Source organism: Diabrotica virgifera, chromosome 9 (genome assembly GCF_917563875.1).
Source record: "Diabrotica virgifera virgifera chromosome 9, PGI_DIABVI_V3a".
Lineage (NCBI taxonomy): Eukaryota > Metazoa > Arthropoda > Insecta > Coleoptera > Chrysomelidae > Diabrotica > Diabrotica virgifera.
Window position 1 is genome coordinate 209,421,952 of NC_065451.1, and position 13,502 is coordinate 209,435,453.

The 13,502-nt window shown below is 32.2% G+C and overlaps 1 protein-coding gene across 2 annotated transcripts in view; it reads right to left on the reverse strand.

The window, feature by feature from the left end:
* LOC114327644 (tyrosine-protein kinase Btk29A) overlaps positions 1 to 13,156 on the reverse strand; it is a 61,585-nt gene extending 48,429 nt beyond the window's left edge. The window contains exons 1-2 of one of the 2 annotated variants that reach the window (XM_050662378.1): positions 12,844 to 13,156; positions 4,389 to 4,570 (exon numbers count right to left, since the gene is read on the reverse strand). Coding sequence is in view for 1 of the 2 variants with exons in the window: in XM_050662377.1 (XP_050518334.1) it covers positions 12,844 to 12,907 (64 nt within the window). In the remaining variant the exon portion in view is untranslated. The remainder of the gene's footprint in view (positions 1 to 4,388; positions 4,571 to 12,843) is intronic. The other variant, XM_050662377.1, reaches the window with a different exon arrangement.
* Between the last annotated feature and the right edge of the window lie 346 nt (positions 13,157 to 13,502).

Below are 13,502 nucleotides of genomic sequence, written 5' to 3' on the forward strand. Positions count from 1 at the left end.
ATTATTCTGAAACATCTCGAACTAACTCTAAAACCCGCATTCGAATCCTCGTTCTTATTTCCACCAACTCGCGTTTGTCATCAAGATCAATCATGTGATGGATAAAAAACGTAAACCACTTCCAATCGATTTTCCTCTCTGTTTATAGCCCGAAGTAAAAGTTGTAGTTTTTCTAAATAAAAATAAAAACTCATAATCGTGTTACCCATTAGACATTAGACCATTCCAATCTAAAAGGTCTAAATCACTTTTAGAGCATCACTCGCATTAGATATACAATTTTTATGTGTAATAAATCTACCGAAACAAGTTTATTAAGTTTATATCGATGGATGGGAGTTATTTCAAGTGTTTGTTTTATTTTACGAGGATTCCGAGGTGAATCCGACCTAATGAATATGTGTTTTTCTAGTAGACGTTAAAACACATTAAGAAAATAACTGTTAAGCATTTAAATTTTTGTTTTACTACCTAACTGTAAATGTGCAGTAGGTTTGTTCGTTTAAGCCATTAGTATTTATGTTTCTAAATTTTCAAAGGTATTCAGCGGCAAAATAAACACAGAACTAGCAAATAGGGCAAAAAATTAACAAGAAGATGCAATAACTGATGTATTGTTGCAGGAAAAATAAATTGGTGTAAAGAGTAATTTTCTCGTAAATTGATTATATTATTATAACCCTTTCAGGACCACCGATTTAAAAAATTCAATCAATTATGTATATTTGTTACCGGCCAAACCCGATTACAGGACAAACTAGTTTGGCCTAGACCTAGCCTCTGTCAGCCTCTGTCGCATCCCGCATTTCAATCTTAATTCAATCCATTCTTCCTTATTTATCTCTTCTTCTTCTTCTTTTTGTATAGACATGACTCTGTCTGTTTTTTCAATGTGCCTCTAGTAAGTTGTCGTTCCATCGTTTTCGTGGTCGTCCCACTGATCGTCTTTCTATATTAAGGAACCGTCTCTCGCTGTCCTGACTGCCCTATTTGTTGTCATTCGGCTTATGTGGTCATTCCATTCTATTCTTCTGTTTCTTACCCAGTTATTAATGTTATCCACCTTGCATCTCCGTCGTATATCTGTACTTCTAGCTCTGTCCCGTAGAGTCTTACCATCGATTTTTCGAAGGGATTTCATCTTCGCTGTTTCGAGCCATCTCTTTGTCCTCTCTGTGTCGGGTCGTGTTTCTGCCGCGTATGTCATTATTGGTCGGATGACTGTTTTGTAAATTCTCCCTTTCACTTCTTTTCCGATATTTTTATTTCTCCATATTGTGTCATTCAGGCAACCTGCGGCTCTGTTTGCTCTATTCACTTGATCTTCCACTTCTGTTTCGAGCCTTCCGTAGTTAGATAGTGTGATGCCTAGGTATTTAAATGCCATCACTTGTTCTATTATCTGACCTTCCAGCTCCAATTTACATCTTATTGGATCTGCTGTTATAACCATGCATTTTGTCTTTTTTGAGGAAATTAACATGTTAAATTCTCTGGCGATTATGTTGAATTGGTGCAGCATACGTTGTAAATCATCTTCACTTTGAGATATTAGTATTGCATCGTCCGCATAGCAGATTATTTTAAGTTGTTTTTCTCCCATTTGGTATCCTTTTTTAGTTCTTACTTTTTTTATTATTTCGTCCATGATCACGTTGAACAATAAAGGACTCAAGGAATCCCCCTGTCTTATTCCACTGCCAGCTTCAATTGGGTCAGTTAGTTCATCTTCGACTTTTACTTTTATTGTGTTGTTCTGGTAGATGTTTTCTATCGTTTTAATTATTCCCAGAGGTACCTCTCTCGAGTATAACAAATGGATAATGTCCTTTAATGTGACCCTATCAAATGCTTTCTTAAGGTCCACGAAACATAAATATGCCGGTTTGTTGTATTCCAACGATTTCTCTTGAACTTGCCTCATTACAAATATAGCGTCAGTGCATTTATGGCTCTATCTCTCATTATTCCTCTGATTCCTTCTCTCCATTCTAATGCTGGTCTTTCTCTCCTTCTTCTATTCCACGAAACTATAAAACAAGATCTGTTTTACCACCGTTCGTCTTTCATTCGCATTGCATGCCCATACCATAAAAGCTGTTTGGATTCTATTGTATGTATCTACCACATTGTAAATCCTTCCTGTTCTTCTTCCTTTTTCTTCAATTGCAATGTGATCAAGTCTGAATATCCGACACGATCCTAATCTATTTCTATCACCTCCAGTTTTTTCTTCTCCTTCATCGTCATTTCCCAACGTTCAGATCCGTACATCAAATTGGTTCTATAATCGACTTGTAGATTGGTATTTTTGTTCGTAAACTAATTTAAGGAGACCAAAGTAAGGAGTTTAGTGTTTGTATCACATTTCGACCATGTTGTATTTTTTGCTGAATGTCCCGTTTCGATGTTCCTTCCTTCACTATCACTGTCCCAAGATATTTAAATTCTTCGCATTTTTTTATATCTTTAATCGAGTTTAAGATAGTTGGGGGTCCTTTTCTTCGTTCTTTATTGTAGGATATTCAGTTTTGTTAATGCTGAATTTAATAAATAGTTTTACACACTATCGATTTTTTTGAGAACATACACATGTTTGCCAGTTTGATGTATGTACAGTCTTTTTCAATTATATTAGTATTGACGGTCTGAGTTTTATTAATTCAATGGGGATGTTTCCAGGTCCTGTGGCTTTCCCGTTTTTCATTTTCGTTAAGATTCGTCTTATCTCATCCACACAGATTGGTTGTACTTCACCTTCGTCTATTTGATTTGTCCTGAAGTCTCTGTAATTTATTTCGCAATGTGGCCTTGCTTCCCTCGATAGGGATTTGTAATATTCTTTCCATTCTGACATACTTATGAGGTTTAATCATCCTGTTCTTTTGCGATCTTCTCTCAGGTTTCCTATAAGCTTCTATGCTTCAGATGCTCGAGTTCCACTCCTATATCTGTTTACTTCTTCACATTTTTTGTTCCACGTTTTGTTTTAGTTTGGTCACAGTTTTCTTAACTTCTCTATTCCAATAAGTGTATGTTCTCCAGTCTTCTGGATTTTGTATTTCTTAGCCAGATCCAATAGGCTTTATTTTTGGTATCTATTAACTCTCTTATTTCTTGTGACCACTACTCGGGATCTTAGTTTCATACATTTTCCTCATATCCTATAGTCTCTTGTGCTGGATTATGTATACAGTCTTTTAATTGACACTATAGTTCCTCCACTGTCTTCGTTCTTTTCTAATATTTTTTAGTTTTGTAGCCAATCTGAGTTTGTACAAAAATTGGGTGGATTTATAAACACCTTGTATAAAATAGTTAAAAGTTGTTACATGTTTAATTACTGAGTAAACTATGGAGCCAATATAATAACTATGTTGAAATGTTTACTACCAAATAAATTGATAGTTTGTTTATTTTATTATGAACATGAGTTTTGGAATAGTTGAATAATAAACAATGTTAATCACCAGTGAAACTAAAAAAAAGAATGTGTGTGTACTTTGTACACACATAAGAAGATATTCTTTTATTATATAGGTAATTTAAACGAAGTAAATATACTTAACAGGTTATTTGTATTTTATTTAAAAATTAAACTAACTTTCTTATCTACCACTTTCAAAAAATTTTTATTAAAACAACCAAAAATAAAAAAAAATATGAATCGCCCAGGATTCGAACCCGCGTCCTTCCAATCTCGGAGCTAACGCCCTACCAACTACTCCAGCGAGGTCCTTGTAATTGACGTGTAAGTTTCGGATCAAATGGTAACACAACACGGCGACAAATAGTGTAAAAATGTTATGCCTACATAATATTTTATTATTTTATTACAGATAAACACAAATCCAAAAACACAAGAATTATAATAAATAATACATTTACTAAAAACACTAATATATTCTTTTAATGACTTATTTGCACGGTTACAGATACATACATACCTATCTTGAAAGATTAGCAATGAACTACATGCTGTCTGTGTGCGCAGGCGCGCAGATTTATGTACAATTTTACCCTCAATCGAATCGCCGCTAAAGAAGAATATCTTCAAAAACAAGAAATACTGAACCAATCATAAGTTCTCCACATTTTCCACTGTTTTACTCAAAATGCATATTGTTTCTATTTGTTGTATGTGATTGTGTACAGTTACTTACTAATGACATGCTACAGAACTTATGCTAAGACATTCTTAACAATCCATGCAAAAATATCATGCCCAACAAAATAAAAACTAATAAAAAAATGTGAACATAGAAAAATATTGATAATACCTAACAGCCTAACAAAAAAAAATGGAGATTTTAACATACTCAAACATAGGAAAACGATAGAAAAGAATATAAAACAAAACATACAGGATACAAATAAGAATCGCTTACTGTTCACACCACCTGCAAAGACCAGGCTCAATCCGCAGAAGATTTTAGCCACTAAAATGGCTATTTTGTCCCCTTATATATTCCACTCAACGTAGAATATTTCACAGGGACTACTGACTAAGTTCTAGAGGTTAATTCCAAGATATTGTCGACATCTACACCCACAAAAGACAAGGTATCCGCTGCTTGAAATATTATGAAAATACAAAAAATTATTAACAATAAGAAACAAATATAATAATTACTAGAACTAAAATTATTTGTTTTATTTAATTATGACATAATATAAGTATGGCGTTAATGACCCTCAATTTTGACATCTGTCATCCAATGCATGACATCTCCTGCTTCTTAGATAAAAAAATCACTTGAAACAATTAACAAAACTGCCAAAAGCCAACATCAAAAAATTTTGTCCTTTGTTTGTTTTGTCCTGTTTGTCCTTTGTTTGCTGAAATATCCCTGAAGATGCCTTTGACGAAATGCCCCTGAAGATGCTCTAGGAGCGAAAGTATATTTGGACAAGATTAAATAAAATTCAGTGCTCGATATCTGCCTTCCTTTTCCTAAAAGACATTATTGACAAATCTGTGATTGTTAAAGACAAAATTCTAGCAACCAAAGCACTAAAGCAAAGTGATATTATAAATACATCAATAAAATCTGTAGCCACATAGGCAGCATGAATACTGAACATACCAAATAAATATAGACAATTGCCCACAACCAACCAACAAAATCTAACCAAATTAACATTTTTCCATTACCAACTCATCAATTATCTGCTATTGACAGGCAAAAAATGCCAAATTACATACCATCTGTGAACCCAAATATACTAAACATACTGCACCAACACTTGTTCTAAATTATTTGGTTCTTTATTTCATTTGAAATAAAAGAAATATTAAACTTTCTCTCATTAAGTAGTATTAATTATAAATAATTTATAAGGTCTGTTACATCAGGTAATATTTTAAAGGTCAATGTCTAGTGGATCTATAAGAATGGTGCATATGTGGAATGTACCTGCCTAAAATAATATTTGTTGTTATCAGCAGAACAAATAATGTAAAAAAAATAATGTATGCGACATATATTAAAAAAAAATTCAATAAAACTGATTTTTTTTTCTAAATTCTTATAAGTATTAAATAAATATTTGACCTACAATATAATAGAATCCTAGACCAAGATTTTAAAATAGACATAAAGGCATGTTTCATCCCTGGAGAAAGTTTTTTTTGGTAAGAATATATATTTTTAGAACTCCTAAAGTCTAAAGTATGTATTAAGGCTATGGGTACATAATTCGCAAATATTTTACGTGTATCATCCCTACTTTTTCTGTCTTTACACGGCAAATTACGTGTAGTAAAATTCACACTGGTGTGGATATGTAAACATTACTAGAATGTCATTCTACTTGAAAATGTCATAATTAATTTAAAGAGATGGCTTTTGAATGTTCTTGGATAACTGTTATTTTTATAATTGCAAATTATTAATTCAATTAATAAATGTGATAATTTTTTCACTAACTAGGTTTTCAGTGATTGTAATAATTTATTTGTACAACAAAAACTAATAATCAATCGAGAAAAGAGGAAAAGTGTTAAAGTGATTTTTTAATAATATGTTGTTATTCTGGAACGCTTACAATTTTGAACATCTCTAACAACAAAATACTTGGATCACAGGATATATCTGATGTATTCTCTGCTTGGATCTTCTACAAATAATACACAATAAATAACTTTTTATTAAGTTCACGTCTTAAATCAATTATTTATCAAATACACTATATATCAATAATATTTAATCAATTTCTCAAAATATTCCCGATGCAATGTCAAATATTTAAAATTGTCACTGATTGTCAGTGTCTGACTGACAATATATGCTGACAATATTATATTCGGTTGAGTGCGTTGTAAGACAAAGACAGATTTGGAAAATATTACCACGGCATTGTGTTCATTTTTTTCAAATCCTGAAAAAACCAATAAATATTTTTGAAAAATTTAAACGCAGAATGAAAGACTAAATTATTACCGAGGGCCGAAAGTCCCTTAGAATAAATAAAAAGTTTATTTTGAATGAGATATTTGAAATTAAAAATCACACTAAATTTTCTCTTAGTTTTTTCACCCCTGTAACTTATTAAAATAAACATTATAGAAGTTCTCAGGGACTTTCGGCCCTCGCTAATAACGTAATCTTTCATTCTGCGTTTAAATTTTTCAAAAATACTTATTAGTTTTCTCAGGATTCGAAAAAAATGAATCCCCATTTGAATAGCATTGCAGCCGAAAATATGTACCGATCCTCTTAAACGTAAGATGCAAAAAAATCATAGAACAACTTCAGAAAAGTTCCAGGACAAGCTACATAGCTAATGTGAACATATTTCATCCCTGGAAGATGGGTTTTAGTTCAGAAAGATGAATTAAGTAATGACTAATGAAAACAGAACAATGAGGAAAGTCTAAAAACAGAAAGCTAGAGATAAGACACCAAATCATTGATTTTATATTTAGTTCTAAAGTACAGCTGGTTCCTAAAAAAACTGATACGACTTTTAGTAAGATTTGACCATTTTGAGCAGTGTATGATTGGTCTGACATTTATTATGACATAATAAAACAAAATAAACAAACAAACAGCCATTTTTGAGGTTGAACACCACAAGTTATCTGACAAATTTTAAGATTTGGCAGTGACAGTGACAGCATGTAAATAATAAGTATTTATCCGCACAAGTATGCAAGCCAAGAATAAGAGTAAGAAGAAGAAGTATTTATCATTCGAAATACACTGCTCAATTTTCTACAAAATCGCTTTAAGAGTCGTATCAGTTTTTTTTTGGAACCAGCTGTACATGTTAACCCTTTCACTGAGGAAATTTGTTAATTGTTCATAAAATACGAAAGGCACACTGGTGCGCTCCCACCCCATTAACTTTTAAATTAAGCAGAGCCGCTCAGCTCAACTCTCTACTATTTAACGTCACACTGAAAGGGTTAAGCCTAAGATCAGAAAAGTAGATACCTAGATACTAACGACACCTAAGTAAGAAAATCATGGAATAAATTAAAAAATCTCTAGAAAAGTTTCATTAGAAAAAAATCATTCTGGTTAAGAAATTCACATTTTTAGAACTCTTAAAATACATATTAAACCTAAGATGGAACAAAACATTAGAGCAAATAAAAAAATATCCAGGCAAAGCTACATAGCTGATGTGTACATGTTTCATCCCTGGAAAAGGTGTTTTAAATAAGGAATGGGGAATTATGTAATGGCTGTGGAAGGGAGAACAATAATGAAGGTCAAGGTAACCAAAGTAATATAAACACAAACATAGACGCATCCTAAGCAACTGCCAATATAAATGAACAGAACTTGTAATTTAAATTATAACTTATAAATTGAGACTACCTTCAAAAATGAAATGTATACAAGCATTAACAAATGAAGAACGATTTGAAAACATAAAAATCCAAATACACCTAGCAGTAGAAGAAGCCAATGCAAGCAAGGGAAAGTGACTAAATAAACTTTAAAAACAAAAAACCATATAAAAAAAAAGAAGAAAGCTTACCAATAGTGGCTGACCACAGGAGATAAAGAAGACAGAAGAGAATAGAGAAGGCAAACTTATGAAACAAAAAAAAAAGAAATAAAGACATAGCTTAAGATCTTAAAGATAGCTTAATAGGAAGCCCAAAAGAAAGGGAGGCATGGAAGATATTAAAGAACTTTAAACAGAATACCCATGAAAGGATAAAGATACAACCAATACAAATGAATGAATGGGTTAAATATTACTCAGAATTATTACAAGAAAAGAGATATCTAATACTCTCCCAACTTACGAAATACAAGATAGACAAACGCAAGCAGCAGATATACCTGAAAACGAAGTAAGGAATGTAACAAAAATTAAAAGAAATATTTAACAAATGCTTATTTGATAGAATAATGCCAAAAGGAATGGAAAATGGGCTACGTAAGCTCCATACGTAAAAAAGGACACAAAAAAGACCACAATAATTTTAGGGCAATATTTGTTACACTTTCTGTGGGTAGGTGTATTGAAAACTTATTAACGAAAGGATGGAGAACCAGCTGCAAACTTTAGAAGAACAGTGGTTTATGTCCATGACACTCATGACTGATAATATATTTTCTATAAAACAGTTCATAGGAAAAACAATAATATAGAAAATGCTGAATTGAACAATGTATTTGTGGACCTGAAAGGCCTATGATAGTGTCCAAGTCAACAAACTGAAGAAAGCAATGGAAAATCATGGAGTACGTAACAACTACATAAATACAATCAAATCGCTTTATGAAGACAATGAATGTAGAATTAAAGTTGGACAAAACTACTCAGAACTGTTTAAAGTTGATAGAGGACTTCGCCAAGGATGCTACCTGTCCCCACCCTTATTTAAACTCTATATAGATGGAACACTAAAAAACTGGAACACAAAATGTGGACAGATAAGAGTAAAAAATTGATAAAAAATCTATCCACAGCCTTCTGTTTGCTGATGATCAAATAATTTTAGCAAAACACAAAGATGACATAGTCTACAAGTCTACATGATGAAAAAGCTAGAAGAATTTGGGAGCTGGGATTTGGAAATTAATTATGATAAAACTCAATATGTACATGGTCATTAAAAACAAGGCAGAAGACCTGGAGATAAATAACAACCACATAAAACAAACAAATGAATATAAATACATGGGGCTAACTTTAACAAATACAGGATCAGATAAATTAGATATACAGTCAAACCTGCCATATCCGGATCAATGTGGCGACAGACCGATCCAGATATGAAAAAATCCGGATATCAAGACCACTACTTCTTTTACAGTCTCTGAAACGTTTTCTCCTTCATACATTCCAGTAATCAACGCCGTCGATACCTTTTGTCGATAGACACGTTTTATAGATTCTATAATACATTATTTCGCCATCTTTTAGTTATTCTTTTAGTGCGTTGTTTAACAGCAGGACTGCTTTTCTCGGTAGATTTCGGTAGATCCAGACGGCGCAGAACCGTCCGGATATGAGGAGGTCCGGATATGGCAGGTCCGGATATGGCAGGTTGTACTGTACTTAATAAATAAAATAAAAAAAAAAGGAAAGACAATAACCTGAGAATTACACTCAATTATATGGAGATGCAGTGATGATAGTACAAACAAAACTAAATAAAATAAAAAAAAGGAAAGACAATAACCTGAGAATTACACTCAATTATATGGAGATGTAGTGATGATAGTACAAACAAAACTAAACAACAAATATTTAAGACAATAGTGGTAAGCTGCTCAAAGACATGGGTAACAAATAAAAGAATAAAAAATAGAAGAAATCCAATGGAAATGATGTTTTGAAAAAGAAGCTGTAGACTAACGCTAATTGACAAAGTGGCAAATGAACGAATTAGAGAACTAATGAATGTGAAGGAGGTGCTGAATGACGGAATAGAAAAAAATTAAAATTACTCTGATATGGGACATAATAGCGACCTGTGGACTTCTATTACCACAACTTTGAACACGGAAAGAGAATATTAAATACACTGTTCATAAAAGTACTTATAATAATTGAAGACCTAAGTGGAAGAAGGAGGTATGTAATATTTTCTAAAATTTTGAGTTCCTCTATCATATACCACCTACCTCTTCCTCTAAAAAAGCTCAATAAGAGATATTCTAGTGGATGAAGGAGGTATGTAACATGTAAAATACAATTCTTGAATGGAAGAAGGAGGTAAGAAACATTTTTCGTTGTTTTGAGGTTTAAATAGTTTTTTAACTCGAAAACTATTAACTTTAGAGAAAAATTACAAAAGACCTTTATTGTTTCCAATGATCAAAAGAACCTAATATACCCCGGTTGGAAAAATTGATTTTTTAAATTTATTTAAACATTTTTTTTATAAATGTAGTTAAATAACTACGAAATTATGGTATTTAGATAGGGAATATAACATGAAAAATAATCAGCATTTCTTAAGGACTTCAAAATGCAAAAATATACAGGGTGTTCCATTTGAAATAAGAAACTTCATTAGATTTACAGAAAAACGGAAGTTCTGACAACAATGTAATTGTCACTATTGTATCGGTCGCATTAGAAAAACTTTTGTCACCAAAATCTATAAAAAATCGTGCAAGCCCTTTCCGAGATAATTGAGGCTTTCCATACATAAAACTCACTCTGTATAATATACTCCATTTAATAAACGGCAAAGTAGACGGAAGAAGAAATGCAGGTCGAAGAAGAAAGGCCAGGTCGAAGAAGACTGGCATGGCTTATATGCCTGTGAGAATGGTTTAACAGATCCTCTGCATTCCTTTACCAAGCTGCCATTAACAAAATTACTACAGCCAATTTGATAGACAATGCTCAATAATCGAGCATGGCACATGAAGAAGAAGATTATTTTGTGTTCAATTACATAAATTTCTGTAAAACTGATTATAGAGCATTATTTCATGCCACATATCCCCTTCATCCATTCAGATAAAGGATAGTTATACAAACTAAAATTAATGGAAGAAGGCGGTATGTACAGTTTTTATTTATTTTTAGAAAAAATACTAAAAATAAAAACAAATGATCAACATTACAGTTGAGTCCGCGAGTCTTTACCCATGCGTCATCACTTAAAGCATACGAAATAAGTCAGAAATCTATTTCACGCAACAACAACTGACAGAAAGTGGCTACTGTTCCGATTACGGGTTTTATTATAAAATTTGACGTTATCAAATATATAGAATGTCAAATGTAAGTTTTGCTTCAAAATTTTTGCGCAGAATTACAGCTACATTTGAAGTAGCTTAATAAATTCTTTTATTATTATTGATTAATAAATAAATAAACAATTTATAAAAAATCCAATAACATATTTTATTTTTGTTATTTTATTCACTTTGACGGAAATCTAAACACAGTCATTTCTTTACTGTGTGAATGACGTTAGCTTTGTATGTTTTAAATATTAATTGCCAAAATATAATTATTTACCTTAAAATTTCAAAGCCCAATATAAAGTTAGTTGTGAAAACAACTGTTTGTGTAATATAAAGAAACTTCAAAACGCAAAAATTCGACAAAAACCGCAAAAAGTTCAACTGACTGACAGCCACAAAATTAAACAAATCAGAAACGTCAAACAAATTGTGCTTAAAATATGAAAACATACCGAATCGTCTTTTTTTGTACCTATCTCTTTTCAATGCACTGAGTCTAGATGGTTCATAAAAATAACATGTGTTGTTACTTAATAACAAACGGCAGCTGGTTTGTCATAAGTTTCATGCATGGAAGAGAATGATGCTAGATAAAAAGTATGTGTTTTATCTCGCCAGGTATTCATGACGCACGGGTAAAGACTCGCGGACTCAACTGTATATGTAAAGGAATGCGTATAGCAATATAAATAAAACCAAATAACACAAACAATATTTTCATGATAAAAGTAGAGTAATAAAAACTTTAACTGCTTTAAGGCAAACTATATCTAATAGATTTTGAATTAAAATTCACTATTGTAGACCAAATTCCTTATATTCTATAGTTAATTTAGATAATAAGAAATATTTTGTAAAAAACAACACTTACGAGAGACAGAGGGAGGCATCAAGCAGTGGAAGAGGAGGTAGACAGATTAAAAGCCATGAAGAATGGGCTGGTGCAAGAAATAAATGGCAAAAAAGTAGATGTTGGAGAGAACTTTGGGAAAATCTTGAAAATGATATCAGGGGAGATGCCTACCAAATTCTTGTCATGGCTTTTAAAGGGACAGGGGCCTTCTTTAAGGTTGAGGAGAGTCGGAGGGAAGAAATGGTCAAGGCTCTCTTTCCACAGAGGGAAGGAATAAACTTTATGCGGCTTCAGGTAGAGACCCCAGTCACTGAATTCACAAGGGAAGAGGTGACGGAAGCTGGCAAAATGCTTAAAGCAGGAAAAGTGCCTAGACCTGATAGGATAGCACTCAAGATAATAAAAATCATCCTTGAGGGGAAAGAAAAGACTAGTATCATGATCATGGAGAGGCTACGCAACTACTGTAGAGTGTGATAGCATCTACAACTCGTAATATTATGTTTAGATAATACCTAAGCATAAAAACTAGCTTGTTTGTCTACATGAGTATTTGTTATTTCATTAGTATGCAAAGAACAATTCACTAATAATTTTTAATTGAGTCCATGACCTGTGGACTTATATTATCACTACTTCGAACACGGAAAGAGAATATTAAATACATTGTTCATAAAAGTACTAACAACAATTAAAAGACGAACTACACCTAATAGATTTTGAATTAAAATTCACTATCACAGACCAAAAATTCCTTATATTCTATAGCTCCTTTAGATAATAAGCAATACTCTGTAAAAAACCAACACTTACCAGATGATTTTCGTTGTAGTTTTGGAAAAAGTGGAGTTTTTTTCATGTAGATTGAATATAGCATATCGTTATCTTTTACACTGTCACTAAAATATTTTTCTCTGGTGATTCCATATAGGTTATAACAAAAATAAAAGTTTTGTGTATCATATTAAGTAAGTCGACGAATTCCTGAGCGCACAAATTATTTAAATTAAACGAACTCTGTTTCAATATTCACGATTTTTAATAAGAAAAAGGGTAGGTACGTATAAAATTATCGATCTCTTTTGTATTCTTAGGGCTGGAACACAGTAGATAACTAGCTTAGTTTGCAGCTTCGCTGTCATTGGATATTTTTGGAATTAACAATTGTCATTTGTCATTTGTCTTTATAAGACGCCGTACACACTACGATAAATCGTTACGACTACGACACGGTATTTGTTATAGATGGGTTACGCTTGGTTACGATTTAACTCTACCGTTCAAATTTATTTCAAATTCAAATTTCAAACACGTTACATACAAATTACTCCAGGCTGTAAATTATTAGGTAAATTGAGGGGTGTAAAATCAAAGTCGGCAATCTCTCATTTCCATAATTTTGGGAAACCGCGAAAAACTGTAGAAACTAGCAAAATTAAATTAACGCAATAAAACTGAGAAGAATCATATAA